The following is a 19,991-nucleotide window of genomic DNA, read 5'->3' as shown; positions in this document are numbered from 1 at the left end:
TAGTGAAACAATTCACCTATTTTAGCAAAAATACAATCTAATAATTTAAATAAACAAAACTAAATAACTAACCTGGTGTTCTAGTCTTTCTTGTCCTAACAGCTAACTCATTCCCGAATAGTCCTTGGGCATTTGTGAACAAACTCACTTCGGCCACAACTTTTTCTTGCTTAGCAGGGTCTCTTGTTAGCTTTAAGATGCATTTATACAAATCACTCATAATCTCGACATTATGCTCTATTTCTGGCTTATCATAGAAGAATTCTGGGTTCAAAAAGTACCCTGCTACATGCAAAGGCTGATGAAGCTAAATCTCCCACCTCTTATCAATGATGTTGAAGATTTCTTTGTACTTCTCTTCATTTCCATTAAAACTTCTCACAATTGTATCCTTAGCTCTATTCATGGCCTCATATATGTATCCCATAGGAGCTTTTTTTTCACCATCAACCAAACGAAGCACACAAACTAGGGGACCCGAAACCTTTAAGCACAACACAATAGTGTTCCAAAATGAAGGCATTAGAACTATGTTGGCTATAGTTTTCCCCTTCTGCTCTTTTGCCCATTTACTATCTGACCAATTCGAGCTTGTAAACATCTTCCTCAAATTGTTTTTTTGTTCATGCAATCGCGATAATGTGATGAAAGCAGTTGCAAACCGAGTCTTAGCAGGCCTAAGCAATTCCCTTTGTCTAGTAAACCGCCTCATCATGTTGAGTAGCCTTGAGCGATTATAAATATACCCATTTAGTGATATAGCCCTCTCCAATGTCCTCTTGATGTTTGGTAGCTTTCCAATATCTTCCAACATCAAGTCAAGGCAATGTGCAACACATGGTGTCCAATACAAACGTGGGCGCTTTAATTCTAACAACCTCCCTATATGACATTGTAGATAATAAATTTACATAAGTTCTCAAGATAAATAATTCAAATTTTAAAAGTAAATAAAAATTCAAGAAATATTATTTATTACCTGCCATCACATAACTTGAGTGATTATTTGTTATAACTTGAATAACATTCTCCTCACCAACTTGCTCTACCCATTTGTCAAGTAACTCAAACATCTTTTCTCCCGTCTTAATCATTGAAGAAGCATCAATGGATTGCATGAACATAGTTCCCTTTGAACAATTAACCAAAAAGTTCACCAAAGTTCTCTCTTTCCTATCGGTCCATCCATCCGACATAATTGAACATCCATTTTTCCCCCATTCCACCATATGATCTTTCATCAAATCTTTTGTGAGAGCCAATTCTTTCTTAAGGTTAGTAACTCTTACCTCATGAAAAGTTGGTCCCTTCATACCCACACCATATTGGCCAATAGCCTCAATCATTGGTTGGAAACCCGGATATGTGACTGCATTAAATGGAATAGCAGCCTCATACATCCATTTTGTGATAAGTATACAAGCTCTTTCTCTTGCTTCCTTTTTGTAGGCATCATTGATGGTAGTTTGATTCATCTTTCCACTCCTTCAATTTTGAATAACTATCTCTGCATTAGGAGTGAAAAAAATGATTCATAAGACCTTTTTGTCTTGGTTTTTTTTTTTAAAGAAAACGTCTTACCACCACTTCCTCCTCGGTTACTACCTCCACTAGAAATGTTGGTGACATTCGTTCTACTATTAATCTCCTCACCAATATCTTCATCTTCCAAACCAAACAAATCTTTATTAACATATTCGCTCCCCATATTCATTTGCTCTTTTTTATTTTTCTTGGAACTCATATACTCTTTCATTTCTTCTCTAACATGTTCCAGACATTTTCTACACTTTTTAGCATTTCTATATCCACCAACAAGATGTTTGTATCTATATATGCCTCATTTGGTTACTTTATCACAAAAAATGCATATGATGGTGTTCAAATCTTTTTCATTAACCAAACGACCACATTTCCACCTGGGATCTCTTCTTCCATTTGCACTAGAGTCCACTTGAGTTTCACTCTCATTATCCATCTTGCAAACAAATTATCTATACTCTACAATAAAATAATTATAATTAAATTAAGAAAAAAAAATTGAAAAAAAAATGCGTATCACATTATCACATTAACAACAAACATGCATATGAGTGCTTTTTGTTTATTTATTTTTATTTTGTAAAATTTTCATGTCAAAACTCAAAATATAATATTTATATTTAAAAAAAAATTACCAATGAGAGTTATGAGATAAGAATGGAAAAAAATGCATAAAAGTGAAGAAAAAAGAAAAATACCGAGGTCCGGAAGGTACGCGACTATTTTCCCTTTATTTTTCTCCTATTTTCCCCTATTTTTCTTCTTCTTTTTCTTTTTCTTCTTCACTTCTCTAGCATGGAAGAGGCTAGGGCACGAATGGGAGTGGTCTCGGGTTAAGAAAGACCAGAAAAGGGGGTTGGATGGGAGGAACAGGCCAAAACGACATCGTTTTGGCCTGTTTTTTTTTTTTTGAAACAAACAGGCTCCAAAACGACGTCGTTTTGGTCCCTAATCTTTTAAATGAACATGGGCTAAAACGGCGTCGTTTTGGGCCCAGCAAATAAAAAAAAATTAGGGCTCCCGCTTCTCCCGTTTCTCTGCAACTCGACGACAGGAGGAAGAAGAAGAAGAAGAAGAAGAAGAAGGAGAAGGAGAAGGAGAAGGAGAAGGAGAAGGAGTGCGTACCTGGTCGAACCGTCGGAGGCGACTCGAGCGACCGCCTCGCGCCTTGCCGAAGGCAAGCGCCTTGCGTGCCTAAGCAGCGCCTTGCGTGCCTAAGCGGCGCCTTCGTGAAGGGGTGTCGCATCCCTTCAGGCGAGGCGCCGGAGGGTGGCGTCGCACCGCCTCGAGCCTAGGCGCGCCTTTCAGAACTATGAGAAAAAGTTACATATTTTTATTTTTTCTATTCAGTAAAAAGTTTATAATAAGTTATGAAAAAGTAGAAAAACAAACAACTTAAATTCTGAAAACAAATTACTTTTATGAAAAAACCAAAAAAAAAAAAACAAACACCACCTTAGAGTTTGTTTGTTTGGTCGTATGATTTAAAAACAATTTTTTTTTTATTTTTAAAAATAAAAAAACCGTTTTAAAAAATTTATAACACTATCTGTCGTTATTCTTTTAAAACAATTTTTAAAAATAAAGTATAATTTTTAGAGAACAAGTAAGAGTTGTTTTTACCGATTTTTAAAATACAAAAGAAAAATATGGTTGTTTACTTGTTTTTAAAAAATATTTTTAAGTTAAAAAAATATAACAAGTTTGAGAAAACATAGGGAAAGGCAACCTTAATTTTTGTTTCATGGGGATTTTGGCCTAAAACTCCCGCATCACTGCCTACACGTCGACGGGTGATGAAGCAAGCACCCACTAAAGCTAATCCGGATCCAGGACATCCCGAACCGGTATTAGCACACATCTCCCTCGTGACCAAACAACCCCTTAACTCCCTCTCTCTTATAAACCCTCACAAACCCTAGCTGCCATTGTTGGATTCGGCGAGAGAGAAAGAGAGAAAGAGAGAGGGAAGGATGGTGTCGGGATCAGGGATCTGCGCCGGGAGAGTGGTGGTGGACGCAAGGCACCACATGCTGGGGAGACTGGCGTCGATATTGGCGAAAGAGTTGCTGAATGGGCAGAAAGTGGTGGTAGTGAGATGCGAGGAGATCTGCCTCTCTGGTGGACTCGTTCGCCAGAAGATGAAGTACCTGAGGTTCCTCCGCAAGCGCATGAACACCAAGCCCTCTCATGGGCCCATCCACTTCCGCGCCCCCTCCAAGATCCTCTGGCGTACCATCCGTGGGTGAGTTATTAATATTTTTCTGTTGTCCTTATCAGAAAAATGAGAGTGTCATGGGTCTGGCTCTCCTGGTTCAAATGATCTAATGCTCTTTGGTTTTTCTTGTTTGCTGTTTGTTTTTATTAATTATTTGCTCTGCTGTTGTGTATTGACTGTCTGTTTGGTTGCTGAGAAACTTTGGGAAGTGGTAAAGATGGGATATGATCATATATCTTAATTAAGTTATTTATGCCGTGAAAAAAAGGATAAGGAAACGAAAATTCTGGATCTTGTATTTTTGCTAAAATCTTAAATGTGCTTTCTTATTTTTCTTCTTGTATTGTTAAATATTAACTATTGTTTAGGAGAAAGAGAAATCAGGTGAAAAGAATGAAAGAATCTTAGCTCAAACTGACTCTCAGCTAAGAGTGGGGGTTTATGTCCTTTCCGAAGATTGCTTGCATTTCTCAACAATCAATTTTGTGAATGGGTTTCTGTTTTGAATTGCCGGGTGTTTTAGTCCATGCTCTACTAGGATTTATTACTCATTCACTGAAATGGTAAATGAAAACTATTCGTTTGGTTGCTGAGAAAATCAGGAAAAGCAAAGAATAAGAAATTTTAAATTGTACAAAACTCGAATTAACTAAGGCATGTTTGCAATGCTCAGTTGAGTGGAGTATTTGTTATTCCAAATCATGGAGAATCTTCAATTTGATATTTTGGTGCCTGTACCTTTCCTTCACTTCATTAGGTACCATACAGAGCTTAATTTCAACACTGTTTTTAATGAATTTTTTTTGGTTTTGTTTTATTGTAGGATGATTCCGCACAAGACCAAGCGTGGAGCAGCAGCCCTTGCACGATTGAAGGCTTATGAGGGAATCCCTCCACCATATGATAAGATGAAGAGGATGGTCATTCCTGATGCACTCAAGTTAGTTTCTTGTTTCTCTTGATTATCGTTATCTCTGAATTTCTTAATTGGGGTTTGGTTTCAACTCTATTGTTTTTTAATCATGTGTTTTAATCTTGTTTCTCGCTAATTGATTTGATGGTTGGTTGAAATAAAATTAGGGTTTTGAGGCTTCAGGCTGGACACAAGTACTGCTTGCTTGGCCGGCTTTCCTCAGAGGTTGGATGGAACCATTACGATACCATCAGAGTAAGATTTCACTTCCCTGCCTCTTGGAATCAATTTGAGCTCTCTCTCTCCCCTCCCCAAACAAATACACATTCACATGCATAGATGCACATCAATACTCACTCTAATCTGTACTTATATAACCTATTCTGTACTTGTTGATTGAACTTTTTTTTTCCATGGTAGTAGGTAAATATATGCAACTATTGTATATTCTGATTTCTTTATGGGCACTAATGTGTCATGTGATACATGCAGCCCATTTATTGATTTTATGACAAATCATAGTCCAGTTTTGATATGTTTTTTGGCATCTTAATTTTTTTGCAAATTCCGATGTTTTAAAAATTTAAAGAATCCTCTCTATTCCTTTAATAGTGTTTATGTTATGGTAGCTGTCGACACTATTCTTTTTATGATTTTCATGTCATGGTAGCTGTCTGAGTTCCTTTCAACTTCTGTTTGAAAGTTATGCTTTGCTCTCTCTCTCTCTATCTCGGTTTTTGTGAATTTTGTTGCTTGATTATATTTTTGGTTGGTATTCCAATCGTGTGCATGGGAAAGTGATATAAATGGGCATTTTCCATCAGTTTTATTTTTTATTGGTATTCTGCCAAGCAAATGGGATGGAATATAAATGGACATTTTTCCTCAGGTTTTTTTTTTTTTGGTTAATTTTATTTTTACAGATGTGGGACTGGTGGATTGTGCCTCTTGTGATTAACAGGAATCAAAAAAATATTCATCTTACTTTTCACAAGTGGATTTTCTATAAGTGTTTTGTTCCTCTCTTAAAAAAAATGCAAGCATGGCTGCATGCCAGAATCAGCTTTAAAAAATCGTCGTTTGGGGGTCAATGTAAAGAGCAAAACCACCAAAGTTTCAACTTCTGAAAATTGTCATAGAGCAAAACCACCAAAGTTTCAACTTCTGAAAATTGTCATAGACGGTCTCTTCTTTGGTGGATGATAGTGTTTTAATGAATGAATATGCACTCTGATGTTCAGAAATGATGGGCAGTATGCTCTTTCTGTTTGTATAGTGGATATAATTTGCTGGTTGTGGTGCTCCTGTCATGTCATATGATAGGAGTTGATGGCTGCATGTAACCAAGAAATATTTGAGGTCCTCTTGGTGTAAATTAGGGTTAAGAAGTCAAACCTAGCTTACTACTTTAGCCTACTTTCATTGAACCAATCAACTCAACTTTGAAAGTATAAGATAGGTTAGGTAGCTCTGTAGCCCAATATAGTTGGGTTTTGGTATACTCATGCTAGAGTTACCATGCCTTATATGATGTCTCTCACTTGTACAGGGAGGTAGTGATCTTTTTACTTACTAGCTCTATCTACAAAGAAAGTACATAAAACTAGAGAGTTATGTTCTATATCATGGGTTATACTTTCCAGTTTCTACATCTTTCCCTTCATTATTGCATCAAATTAATTGATGTAAGACACCTCCCCAAGGAAATTGTGGATTTACAATGTCCACACAAGTGTTGGTATGCAAAATCTGTTTTCTAACTTGTTCTGGTGCTACAGGAGCTGGAGAAGAAAAGAAAAGAGAGAGCTCAGCTGGCATATGAGAGGAAGAAGCAACTGACTAAACTTAGGGTGAAGGCTGAGAAAGTGGCTGAGGAGAAGCTTAGCACCCAACTAGACATCCTTGCTGCTGTTAAGTACTAAATTTCTATAGACTACTTAGTTGATTACAATTTTGTTGAGAGGATTATTTCCTGCTGAATTTGCTTTCAGTTTCGATGATTTCTTTTAAGACAATAGAGGGCTCTAGATATCTGGATAAATTATGAACGGCCATCTGTGTTTTCCTACTTTTTGGTTCTACTTGTGATTCAAAACAGGGAATACTTTTAATTTGGGTCCATGTTTATCTGCTGCCCATTCTTGCTTCTTCTGCTCAACACCAAGTATACCTTCAATGATGTCATGGAAACCTTTGTGGGTTTTACAAAGGTCTGCAACTTCTGTGGGTTGGATAAGGTTGAGTGTAACTCAAACCTAATCTGAATTAAGAAATAATCCTCCAGAGAGTTCAACTTAACATGACCTCTAAATAAAGGTATTTAATTCAAATCTAATTTAACCTCATTTTTCTAAGTTTGAGGAGGTTGGTGAGGTTAAACTCTTGGATTAGAATTGGTTGGTTGGTTATATGATTTTCAAAATTCATGATCTATGTATTTATATCAAAATTTAAATAGTAAATTTGATGAATTTTCTAGATGATAATAAAAAGGTAATGGATTTATATGTATTTCTAAAAAGTTGAAAAAGTATAATGTGATTGATATATGATATATATTATAGAATAATATATACTATTTTAGGATCTCCAAACCTTGGTCAAATTTCAATCCAAATTGAATTGAGCTTGAAAAAACTTGGGTGGTGTTTTTTTTATTTTTTTACTTAATTCTAGATAAAACCTTAGGTTATGTTTGTTTCTCAGAAAAAAATGATTTTTTTCATGTTTGATTGTACTATGACAAATATAAAATATATATATATATATATATATATATATAATTAAAATTAATTAAAAATAAATATATTTTTAAATTTTTTAATGTAATTTTAAATTAAGATGAGTTAAAATAAATAAAATGAGTTTGAAGTAATAAAAATAATAATTTATCGACTTTTAATCTATTTATTATTTTCTTTAATTTTTTCTTTTCTTCTATTTTTCCTTTGTATTTTATTTCCTTTGCATTTTCTCTCAAATTTTTTAGGAACCAAACATAGTCTTAATGTTTAATAATGTTAAATATTAGATTATTTGTTATTATTATATTTTATTTCTATTAAGTATTAAAAAGTAAATAAAAACTAATATATTATTTTTTCTATTTAGTAAAAAATTTATAATAAGTTATGAAAAAAATAGTAAAACAAATATCTTAAATTTTAAAAACAAATTGTTTTAAGCAAAAAACAAAAAATACAAACACTACCTTAATCTAAGTTAAACCAAATGCGGGTTAGAGTGTTACAAGGTAGATACTATATAATGCTTATGGCTTGGTTGAAATTTGGCTGGCTACCTGAAACAATAGAGTGGCTTGTTTGAGAAATTAAAATGTAACTCTGTGTTTGTAATGATAGTAACGTTTCTCATATTTTCTCCCCTCTCCATTTCTCAAATTTTCTCCTTAAAATTTTGAACTCGTTGATTTGATTGGATGAGTCATAGCCTACCACTTCCCATTTTCTTGCTCACTTTTTTTGGATTTTGTTTATATCTAATGTTCTAAACCCTTAAAAAAGGATTAGATGTATGGTTAAGAGTAATGAATGATTAAATAACCTCGAAACATTGGCTTTACTGTGCTAGAGCTACAAAGCCAGTGCAGCCATCAACTTGAGAACCTACTCAACCATTCAAAATGGCTACTTTTATTTTGTGAATTATATTTTTAATATGTTTTTATTACGAATAACAATAACTTTAATGTTTTTCAAAATTTTAATTAAATAAAAATCAGATTTGTGCATCATCATCGGTCACGTTTTTTTTTTTTTTTTTTTGAAAATCTCTTTTAGAGAGAGATAAATTAGTAGGACTCACATTATTTATTTGAAACTTAAGTCCCTTAAAAGTTACAAGTTTTCACCTTCAAATGCTATAAGAGGTTCCCTGAAATGAAACATAGGGGAGGTCATGCAGTGGAAGAGAAAAGAAAAAAAAGAAGAAGAAGAGAGAAGGCATAATGATTTATGCATAATGAATAGTATCAGTACGCGATAGGATAATCTTTGCGTGATTTGGGCTTCTTTCCTTTGTCGAAAAGATTCATAAGAAGATGATGGAGTTTGAATTTGCAAGCGAAGTTACCTAAAGGCTAACCTATCATTCCCTTAATGGGTCCCTTCAGCATCCTGCCTTCCCCCCATATTTTGCCCATCTAAAAAAATGGCCCAAGGATGTTCAATTTTATGCCCTGGGCTTAAAATAAGCCTCTTAACAACTTGATTTCAACTTCCAAGTTATTTTATACCACACAAGTTGTTTAATAAAATTACAAATGTACAGGACAAACCCACCTCCTTTTTTTGTTTCTTTCAATGGCTTCACTTTCAAGCTTCTTAAGACAAAGAATATGACTTAAAACCAGCCACCCAACAATTTATTAATAAAATAGTTTAAAAATTAAATTTATAAAAAAAAGAGGGGAAAACAAAAGAAGAAAATGGGTGTAAGTTCAATTAATCTCAAATGCACCAGTGAGCAACAATATATATACAATCCAAGCCATTATGAATAAGAAGAAAGAGCCATTTGGATTGCTCAATAAATTTATAAAGAATTGGATTCAAAAGAGTCAAGATTCCATTTTCTTTCTCTCCTGAAAAGGGCTTTGCATAACTAAAAAATCATTCAGAGCTCCAAGGCAACAAATACTAACTTTTGAGTGCATATGTTTGAAACACATGGAGTTACTAATTATATGCAGTCTGGGAACTGGTCCAACAGCAACGACTCCTTTTCAAAGACAGACATCAATTTATGAACAAAATTTTGTTCATATATATTCTTTTGCTAGTTGCAAATTTACAGCATAAAATATAATAGACATCAATGTCAATTAGTGATTACTTTTCAATATTATATAGAGAAGTGACTTTTTAAAAACATGGAAAGACCTTTCGTTATGGTAAAATTCAAAGAGGACATCCTTTCTCCCCACTTTTCTCATTTCTTTTTTCCTACCCAACCTTACCTTTACTTTGATTGAAGAAAAAACTATCTGAGATAAACCTTTTGGTCAAAAGAATCCCAAGCCCTGTTGAGAGGGAACCGTTTTAAATGGAGAAAAGGACAGGTTTGGCATAGATTTGTTAGCATTTAGTTGCATGTTAACGTCTCTCCCCATGATGAAAAGTTCCATTTTCTTCTGTTTTTTTCAACCTCAATGATTTGGTCCACACAGAGACACTGTAGAAAATGGAGGGCTGTGATCTGGTTGTGTTGTTCAACTTCATCTTCATCTTCTTCCTCATCAGTTGCTATTCTACTGTAATTTTATACTAGAATTATACCATGCTTTAATATCCATCTTTGAGTAGTAGTAGTAGTAGTAGTCAAACACCAAAAGAAAAGAGGAAGGCCATAATTATTGCTCCTCTCAACACGCCTTAATCAACACCCTCTCCCCATTGCACCCGCCTCTTTACAGCTTCAATTTGTTCCTTTTACTCATTACTCTTCCCCCCACCAATTCACCATCCATTTCCCACATTCCCTGCTTCTTTTCTTTTCTCTCTTCTTCTTCTTCCGGGGAACTGGTTGAAGTTCAAAGCTTCATGTACACATGAGTATACTTCTCTCTTTGGGTGGTGGACAGAAATATTGAGGAGACATTGAAGGGTCTGATTCATGGACACGGTTTGCTTCTGGGTTTGCTTCTTTTTGTTGTTTTGGCTTGGAAATGTGGGTTTCTGCTATCAAGATGGTATGTGGCTTCAAAACTTTTTTGACTTTTTTGGAGCATTTTTACTGATGAAATTTGAGGCATTTAGGACATTATGGGCCTGTGGAAAACAGTTTGGTTGCAGAGAAAGTTGTGGAGAAGTGGATGATAGATTCCAAAGGATTATATATTAAAAATTAATACATAATTAGAAATCCAATTTTCCTTTCACTTTCCCTGCAGTTCTCAGCAACCAAAAGTTAGTCCTTTATTCTCTTGAGGTCCTTTTTGGCACTTGTACTGGTTTCTATCTTGAATTGAGCCTTGCATCAGCTTCAATTCTATAAGTTATGGATATATTTTCTGTATGGTTGATATTTAAGATCTCATTATGAGCTCAGAATCTCTAATGCAATGCGTATGGAACAGGGTTCTTGAGTTTATCTTGTGGCGCAACTGCAGACTTCGTTGATTCTACCAACATATCATGGGTCTCGGATAGCACTTATGTTGATACAGGCAATACTACCACCATTGAATTCATCGAGGGAACCTCCTCCTCACATGTACCGATTCGGTTTTTCCCAGATTCCAAAGGCCGCAAGTGTTACAGATTACCCGTGAAGAATGTGTCATCAGTGGTTCTTGTTAGAACCCAGTTTGTGTACAAGAACTATGATGGTCTGGCCAAACCCCCTGCATTCTCTGTTTCTCTAGGGACAGCTATTACCACCACTGCAAACCTCACTGTTTCTGATCCATGGACAGAAGAGTTTGTATGGTCAGTTAATCAAGACATCCTCCCATTGTGTTTACATGCCCTTCCAGGAGGTGGAGTTCCGGTTATATCATCACTTGAAGTCCGGCCTCTCCCTCAGAGAGCTTACACAAGTGGCATGGAAGATTTCCCCAATAAGTCCCTCAGGAAGTGTTATAGAATCAATTGTGGCTATGCTAATGGATCACTGAGGTAAGGGCTTTTCTCATCTGGTCTTCTTTGTGTTGCTTTGCAGGTCTGTTGTGAGTTTGTCTGATTGGTTTCTACAAACACAGGTACCCTTTGGATTCATATGATCGTATATGGGATGCAGATCAAAGCTTTTCACCATTCCATTTGTCAACTGGGTTCAACATTCAGCTCAGCTTCAATTTATCAAGTATTGAGGAGAGCCCTCCTCTGGCTGTTCTTCAAACTGCAAGAGTTTTGGCCAGGAGGGATACATTGGCTTATTATTTTCCCCTTGATAAGCTAGGGGACTACTACATTGTCCTCTATTTTGCTGGAATTCTTCCTGTGTCTCCAACTTTTGATGTGTTGATTAATGGAGATGTTGTATGGTCAAGTTACACTGTGAAAAACTCTGAAGCCACTGCTCTGTTCTTTACGCGAAAGGGAATCAAGAGCTTGAGCATCACATTGAAGAATATCAGCTTCAACCCTCTAATCAATGCAATTGAGGTGTATGAGATGGTTGATATTCCCTCAGAAACTTCCTCAACTACAGGTAATGTTCTCTCTGCATTCTGCATACTTAATGAGGCTTTCCTGAAGGCTAAGATTAACCCCATTTTACACTTGGCCTGTTGATATCTTCTTGCAGTTTCAGCACTTCAGGTTATTCAACAATCAACTGGTTTGGATCTTGGATGGCAAGATGATCCATGCTCTCCTACACCATGGGATCATATCGGCTGCCAAGGAAGTCTGGTTACTTCATTGTATGTACATTTCTTGAAGCCATTTCCTTCTCCCTTTTCTTCTTTGCAAGGTGAACTGATATGGGGCTATGGCCTTATTTTAGGGGGCTTCCCAACATTAACTTGAGGTCAATCAGTCCTACATTTGGTGACTTATTGGATCTTAGAACACTGTAAGCTCTTTATATTAACAACAACATAGCTCTGCTCTTGTTCATACATTCTTCCATACTCTGACCCTTACATTTCTTTCTGGTGGGGCTACATCTTAGGGATTTGCACAACACATCACTTACAGGGAAGATACAGAACTTGGATAGCCTGCAACACCTTGAAAAACTGTAATGTCTTGCTAAAAACTTATTCATAACCCAAATTTTGTTTCCCTGGATGGCATGAACCAAACGTTGTGTGAACTGAAATCTGCAGGAATTTGAGTTTCAATCAGATAACATCCTTTGGTTCTGATTTGGAGAATTTGATCAGCCTTCAAATTTTGTGAGTTCCAATAGCCTACATGGTTTTAGTTCTATTAATTTAGCACAGTTAAGCCCGTATTGATTTTAGCTCTTTGCATTAAAATTGTTACTTATTTTTCTTGAGAAAGGGATGCTTATCCTACACTCATTTTATCTTGTATGAAGGGACTTGCAAAACAATAGTTTAGAGGGAACAGTTCCTGAGAGCTTGGGAGAGTTAAAGGACCTTCACCTATTGTAAGTGAGCATGAAAATGGGATCAGCCAGTAAAGTCCCTGACATTTATTCTAGTTTTGGTAAATTGTATTCAAACTGTTGTTCAATCTGCAGGAATCTGGAAAACAATAAACTTCAAGGCACCCTCCCAGACTCTCTAAACCGAGAAAGTTTGGAAGTTAGGTATGGGACCGGTATATTTTTCGTTAATGATACACATTCCATCATTCTGATGCAGCATTTTTGTGCAGATCATCAGGCAATTTGTGCCTTTCCTTCTCCATTTCAACATGTAGTGAGGTTCCATCCAATCCTTCAATTGAGACACCACAAGTTACCATCTTTAACAAAAAGCAGCATGATGATCATAACCTGAGAACAATTATACTTGGAGCGGTTGGTGGAGTTTTGTTTGCAGTTATTGTTACATCCCTGTTAGTGTTCTTGTACATGAGGAGAAAGAGAACTGAGGTCACATACTCAGAAAGTAAGAAAAGTCCCCTAATCATTGCCATACTAGCTTGTTACTTCATTCTCATATGGCCATTGGTTTTATTTGTTCAGGGGCAGGAGTAGATATGAGAAACTGGAATGCAGCAGCAAGAATCTTTTCCCACAAAGAAATCAAAGCAGCTACAAACAACTTCAAGGAGGTTATAGGACGTGGTAGTTTCGGATCTGTTTACATTGGCAAGCTTCCAGATGGAAAACTAGTAGCTGTGAAGGTGCGGTTTGATAGAACACAACTTGGGGCTGATTCCTTTATCAATGAGGTTTGTCATATGAATTCTCCCACATTTTTTTTTTGTACTTGATTTGTTCCCCCTAAGGTGAGGCCCAAACGAGTGATCTCTTGCGATAGTATAGACCGGACTAATTGCAGTTGCTGGTTGATTATCCTAATGATCACAGTTATATGCTATTTAATTATACCTTATGCTTCTTGTTGGATCTAATATTTGGAAAGATAAAGTTGCTGTAGAGTTATTTTATCATTTTTTTTCATTTCATGGATTCTTTTTAGGTGCATCTTTTGTCACAAATTCGTCATCAAAATCTTGTCAGTTTGGAAGGATTTTGTCATGAATCAAAGCAGCAAATTCTAGTCTATGAGTATTTGCCTGGTGGATCATTGGCTGACAATCTTTATGGTATGTTATACATGAATGCAACTAATTTTTTTTCCCTTTATTTATGCTTCATTTTAATCCATTCTTGTACTTCTTCCATGAATTCTCCACTTTTTATTGATATTTATTTAATAATTAGAATTACCCACCATCTCAGGTGCAAATGGTAGAAAGATAACTTTAAGCTGGGTTCGCAGACTGAAAATTGCTGTTGATGCTGCAAAAGGTATACTAGTTTCCCTATTTCCTTATTTCTAACTTAAGCAAAGTCTTATACTGAAAATTGTCACCAAAAAGGTCAATAAGAAGCTCTATGAAGTTTGAATCTCCTCTCTTTACTTGTAATATATACATACTTGGATTGTCATTCTTGTATTATAGCTCTTGTGCAAGCCTCAAATATAATGAATGGGAAATAGAATCAATATTCTATCGCAAATCTGTTTATGGAGTTGTAGCCAAATTTAATTCAACTGGTAGTGTGCACATTGAACTACACAGTATCCAAATGTTCACTGATAAGCATATGAAGGGGCTATAAATTTCTTCCTATAGCAGACTAGAAGATCTTAATTATCGGTCTTTTGACAGGGTTGGACTATTTACACAATGGGAGCAATCCAAGAATCATACACCGTGATGTGAAGTGCAGTAATATCCTTTTGGACATGGAGATGAATGCCAAGGTCTGTGACTTTGGCCTTTCCAAGCAAGTAACACAGGCTGATGCAACTCATGTCACAACTGTTGTCAAGGGCACTGCTGGCTATCTTGATCCTGAGTAAGTCTTCTGAATTTGTCATCTCATCGGTTACTCCTTCTTACTTGTATAGGTGAATGTTTTTCCACACAGCTGCTAACCTCACTTTCATGTGCAGATACTACTCCACCCAACAGCTAACCGAGAAAAGTGATGTCTACAGCTTTGGAGTTGTTCTTTTGGAGCTGATTTGTGGGCGAGAACCGTTAAGTCACTCTGGAACTCCTGATTCCTTCAATTTGGTCTTATGGGTAATCCAATCTTTTCCTTCATTACTTCTGCTCCTACTTGCTAATAGTTCACTGGCATTCTTCTCCATTGAAAAAACAGTCGAGAATCAAGTGAATGATGTTGATGAGTTCCCTTGGTGTTGTGCAGGCCAAGCCCTACCTGCAGGCAGGTGCATTTGAGATAGTGGATGAGAGCATAAAGGGAAATTTTGATGTGGAGAGCATGAGAAAGGCAGCCCTGATTGCATCAAGGAGTGTGGAGAGAGATGCAGCACAAAGGCCTGTGATGGCAGAGGTATTGGCAGAGCTCAAAGAGGCCTACAGCATTCAGCTTTCTTATCTAGCATCTTGTGGCCATCTGAATTAAAAAGTTGAGCCAAGCTTTTGAATGTGGAATGTGTAGAAAAAGAGGTACGAGTCTTGGCATGATTGGTTCCAAAACCTTATTTATATGTCACAAGTATAGCAAGTGGTTTAGCTGAAGATGGTTTCTTAGTCTATTTATAAAAATGTATATGTATGTATCTATTCATTTCTCGGTTTTTCTGAATTCTTACATTGAGTTATTAATGAAGTAGACTGCATTTGGATGTGGGAAAGGATGAGAGAAGAGAAAGGAGAAGTTGTTGAACTACTTTTGGATTTCTTCTCCTTTCTCTTGTTCCTGAAAGAGAGATTCTGTTCAATGGCATACACCAATTATTTGTGACTTGATTATGGTTATGAGTATGATTATAACAATCACATTATTGTCATTGTCTTTTCTTTGATAGTAGAAGCTCTTTTAATCCACGAAGTAGATGAAGAGTCCTTGTGAGAGTGATCTTAATTAAAGCGGTTCAAGTTAGATTGAAAACAATTTGGTTTAAAATAATTTGTGTTTATAACGGTTTTTATTGAAATGTTTTCAAAAACAATTTGTTTTTGAAAATCATTTTTGTTTTTATTGAAAACAATTTGGTTTCACTGGAAATGTTTTTGAAAATCACTTTAATAGTATTTTTTTTGTAATGAGTTATATGATAAGAAGTGATTTACCTATTAAATAATTATCAATTGCTTTAATCGGGTCTTTAGATTTTTAAACATAATATTTTTGAAAATTACCAAATACTTAGAGCATGTTTGGTTCATGTTTTCAAGAACTGTTTTCTATTAATGAAAACAAAAAACTTATTTGGGGAAGCGGGTGTGTTTTTGTTTTTTGTGTTTTCCGTGTTCTTAAAAACCATTTTTTTAAAAACAATAAAAAGATGTTTTCATTATTTTTTCACTATTCAAAGTATAGATTTTTTTGTGTGTATGTGTGTGTGTGTGTGTTTTTTTTTTTTATGTTTTCCACAAAGGTGAGCTCTACCCAACTACTACAAAGCATAGTTTTTTAAACATAATATTTTTTAAAATTACCGAATACTAAATTTTTGTAATAAATCATTTGTAGGCATTAAAAGCATTAAAACCATAAACCAGAAGAATTTTATGGTGCAAAGCTACAACATGGCAAACAAAGTCTAATTTTAAGAGAATGCGAAAAACTTTTGCTTTATTAGAAAGAATCCAATTGAGTTATTTTTTTAATTGCCTTAAAAGTGTTATATATTTTATTGGGTTAAATATATTTTTGCCTCCATCTTTAAGTGTTTTATACTTTGTCATCTTATAATGAGAAACATTTTATGTATCTTATATTAAATTCTTTGAATATATTTTTATTATTACTTTATTTAAGTTATAGAATTTTTCATTCTTAAAAGAAAAATTTGTAGTTATAAAAATATTGCTATATTTCAACGAAATATCGTGTATCGATAAATCTTGATACGATATATAGGAAATAAATATCGGTACTTTGATATTTTGACAATTTATAAAAAATTTCACCTATTTTTTGCAATTTATTGATTTTTCGTTAAAGCGGGGTGGTCAAACTTCAAAAAATTTCAAATTTTCTGCTAGTGGCCAAAACGTTCACCAACCATTTAATCAAACACTAGGACAAGCTTGCCCTTGTTATATAGTTGGTAGTAAATATATATCTATAGTAAAAGTCGTTATATAAACATAATATTAAAAGAATATTTTAAAGAACAAATTAATTATAATTATTTTATAATTAAATGATTTTTTAATTAATTATCAAAAATATAAAATTTATCGTGATAATTTCTTTATAGTGTTTTTAACACCCTTAATATATTAATTAAATATTAAAAATCATACCTATATCATTATCTATTTTATATCATTTGATACAATTGAATTAAATGAATTATAAATTTAATTTTAATATTAAATATATTTTTTATTAAACATATTATAATCAAATATCACAATATTATATCAAATAATATTTGACATAATTTAATAATAAATATACACTTATAAAATGCATATTTTTATCTATGTATATAATTTTATTATCAAATATGATAAATTGTATCATGCATGTATCAATTTTTTAAACAAAAACAATTTTAAAATATGTCTAATATTATTTATAAGAGTTTTTTTTTTTTTTTTTACATTTTTATAAGTTCTAATCAATTTTAGGTCCATCGACATTTTGTGTCAAAGTATCCACCAATATATCTTATATATCCGTAAAATGAAAGTATCGATATATCCATAATTACCAATATTTTCATCATTAATTAAAAGTTTGACACTCATAAAAAAAATTATAGTAATAGCGTAAATATATGCCTATTTCTCAGTTTGCTCCCTTTTTTTAAAAAAAAAAAAATTTGAACATATATATTTTTAATATTTTTTTTAACTAATAACACACCTATTTTTCGTAAATTGTCCAATTTTTTGTCCTTCAAATTTTTTAAAAAATATTTTTTGACTCTGTTATTAATTTTGAAATAAAAAATTTAAAACTTATTTTGGGAAAAATTTGTTATTGAGAACTTTTGTTTTCTATTTGATTTAAATTTTTGTAGGCTAAAAGAGAATGTTAAACTCAGGATTCTTGTGGCCTTAACGACGTCCAAACACGTTCAAGAACGCAGCGCTCACTTGACGTGTGAGATTAACGGCTTCAAAAAAACCTGTTCAAGAGCACAGTTGCCAGTTGGCTTCAAAAGTGATAAAACCCATTCAAGAACGCGCTACTCAGCTCTCATTGTCTTTCTCTCTAAACCTTCTCTCTAAAAGCTTCCTCATAGGTAAGTTCAAAACCCCAGTTCAAAACCGATTATGAGTTCTTCTCACGGGTTTTCTCAACAACCAAATCACCATTGCTTTATGTTATTTTCATGATATCTCCGTCTGCTTTAGATTTGATCGTTTTTTCATATACATTTTTTTTTCTTTTCAAGATTTTCCTTTCCTTTTCTTGGTTTTCTCGGCAACCAAACAGCTGTTCTTGTGGGGTTTCGATAAGGGGATTCAGTATAGATTGTGGTGTTTTCGATTTAATTATGTTAAATTTTTGTAGGGTAAAAGAGAATGTTAAACTCAGGATTCTTGTGGCCTTAACGACATCCAAACACGTTCAAGAACGCAGCTCTCACCTGACGTGTGAGACTAACGGCTTCAAAAGAGAGAGTAAAACCTGTTCAATAACACAGTTGCCAGTTAGCTTCAAAAGTGGGAGTATGGCGATATCAACCCATAAAACCCATTCAAGAACGCAGTACTCAGCTCTCATTGTCTTTCTCTCTAAAGCTTCTCTCTAAAAGCTTCCTCATAGGTAAGTTCAAAACCGATTATGAGTTCTTCTCATGGGTTTTCTCAACAACCAAATAACCAATGTTTAATGTTATTTTCGTGATATCTCCGTCCGGTTTAGATTTGATCGTTTTTTCATATACATTTTTTTTTCTTTTCAAGAGTTTCCTTTCCTTTTCTTGGTTTTCTCGGCAACCAAACAGCTGTTCTTGTAGGGTTTCGATAAGGGGATTCAGTGAAGATTGTGGTGTTTTCGTTCTTCGGACAGTTAAATTTCTCAAACTGAATTATTCTTTCAGGTTATAACCACTTTGATTCATTTGTTTATTTATGAAGATCTCAATTGTAGTTTCTCTGTTCTTATGGATTTTCGTTTAAATCGGATTATTGTGGAATTTAGCTGAATTTTCCTTCATAACTCAAGGAAAACTAAGGGCTCGGAGAGGAGAGGAGTGAAGATTGAGAGGGTTTCGATAAGGGGATTCGGTGAAGATTGTGGTGTTTTCGATCTCCGGACTGTTAAATTTGTCAAACTCGACAATTCTTTCAGGCTATAACCTCTTTTATTCATTTGTTTATTTATGAAGATCTCAATTGTAGTTTCTTTGTTCTTATGGATTTTTGTTTAAATCGGATTATTGTGGAATTTGGCTGAATTTTTGTTCATATACTTTTGATTTCTACTGATCTGATCATTTCAGTTTCTGTTGATCTGATTATTTCCATTTGTTTATTTTTGTAATTTTTGGATTGTGATGTTTTTGATCTTTGGACTGTTAAATTTCACATACTGAACTATTCTTTTAGGTTATAACCTCTTTAGTTCAGTTATTTATTTATGAAGATCTCAATTGTAGTTTCTCTATTCTTATGAATTTTCATTTAAATCGGATTATTGTGGAATTTGGTTGAATTTTCATTCATGTACTTTTGATTTCTATTGATATGCTTCTTTCGGAGAAATCAATTGTAATTATTTGAGATTCCTTTTATTGTGTGTTGATTTGGATTATAGAAACCTAATTAGTTTATTTTTGTAAATTTTGGATTGCTTTGTTGGAATCTCTTATTTTTATATTTGTTCATCCATTTTTGGATCATGTTGATTTTTGGCTGTTTCAAAATATTCGTTTTAGATTTTGTATTCTTTGTATATTATGTGTGGATTGAGATCATTTTTTCTGGAGCCATAAGTTATTGTTGTATGTAAATCCGTGATTGATCTTTCTTGATTAAAGTGTTGTATAATTATAGGTTGAATTTTTCTTAGGTTGCAGTCATTAGAATTCGTTTTCCCAAGTCATAATTCTTTATTAGGTCTTTTTAATCCACGTTAATTTGATCATTTTATGCAATCAGTTTATGACTTGTTTTAAGTTTCTGGAGATCCCTATTGATTTAATGAATTAGACTATGGTTTTGTTGATTTAAATGAATACAGTTGTTCCTGATCTTTGCTTCA

At 34.1% G+C, this 19,991-nt stretch overlaps 2 protein-coding genes and 1 long non-coding RNA gene across 5 annotated transcripts; all 3 read left to right on the top strand.

The window, feature by feature from the left end:
* Positions 1–3,472: 3,472 nt before the first annotated feature.
* Positions 3,473–6,809, top strand: LOC117917784 (60S ribosomal protein L13a-4-like). The gene is made up of 4 exons (XM_034834174.1): positions 3,473–3,787; positions 4,584–4,700; positions 4,841–4,928; positions 6,452–6,809. Exons 1-4 carry the CDS (start codon positions 3,516–3,518, stop codon positions 6,593–6,595), a joined length of 621 nt encoding a protein of 206 aa, XP_034690065.1. The 5' UTR covers positions 3,473–3,515; the 3' UTR covers positions 6,596–6,809.
* Positions 6,810–9,867: 3,058 nt separating this feature from the next.
* LOC117917782 (probable LRR receptor-like serine/threonine-protein kinase At5g48740) lies at positions 9,868–15,577 on the top strand. Of its 3 annotated transcripts, XR_004651761.1 has the most exons (17): positions 9,869–10,383; positions 10,771–11,311; positions 11,395–11,846; positions 11,943–12,060; positions 12,144–12,212; positions 12,312–12,380; positions 12,469–12,537; positions 12,684–12,755; positions 12,849–12,917; positions 12,986–13,221; positions 13,299–13,507; positions 13,759–13,885; positions 14,022–14,090; positions 14,456–14,645; positions 14,743–14,875; positions 15,003–15,445; positions 15,478–15,577. XR_004651761.1 is itself a non-coding variant. In XM_034834171.1 (16 exons), the coding sequence occupies exons 1-16, from the start codon at positions 10,308–10,310 to the stop codon at positions 15,219–15,221; spliced, it is 2,718 nt and encodes a 905-aa protein (XP_034690062.1). In that variant the 5' UTR covers positions 9,869–10,307; the 3' UTR covers positions 15,222–15,577. The 3 variants fall into 3 exon arrangements, 2 of the variants coding, with proteins under 2 accessions (XP_034690063.1, XP_034690062.1); XM_034834171.1 differs by having other exon boundaries at positions 15,003–15,577; XM_034834172.1 differs by lacking the exons at positions 12,144–12,212; positions 12,312–12,380; positions 12,469–12,537 and having other exon boundaries at positions 9,868–10,383; positions 15,003–15,577.
* A 2,361-nt stretch (positions 15,578–17,938) lies between these two features.
* On the top strand, positions 17,939–19,177 carry LOC117917786. The gene is made up of 4 exons (XR_004651767.1): positions 17,939–18,024; positions 18,297–18,551; positions 18,745–18,828; positions 18,954–19,177. It is a non-coding gene; the product is annotated as an uncharacterized LOC117917786 (long non-coding RNA).
* The last annotated feature ends 814 nt before the right edge of the window (positions 19,178–19,991 follow it).

The sequence above is a fragment of the Vitis riparia genome, chromosome 7, assembly GCF_004353265.1.
Source record: "Vitis riparia cultivar Riparia Gloire de Montpellier isolate 1030 chromosome 7, EGFV_Vit.rip_1.0, whole genome shotgun sequence".
NCBI lineage: Eukaryota > Viridiplantae > Streptophyta > Magnoliopsida > Vitales > Vitaceae > Vitis > Vitis riparia.
This window is presented reverse-complemented; position numbering and strand designations above follow the sequence as displayed.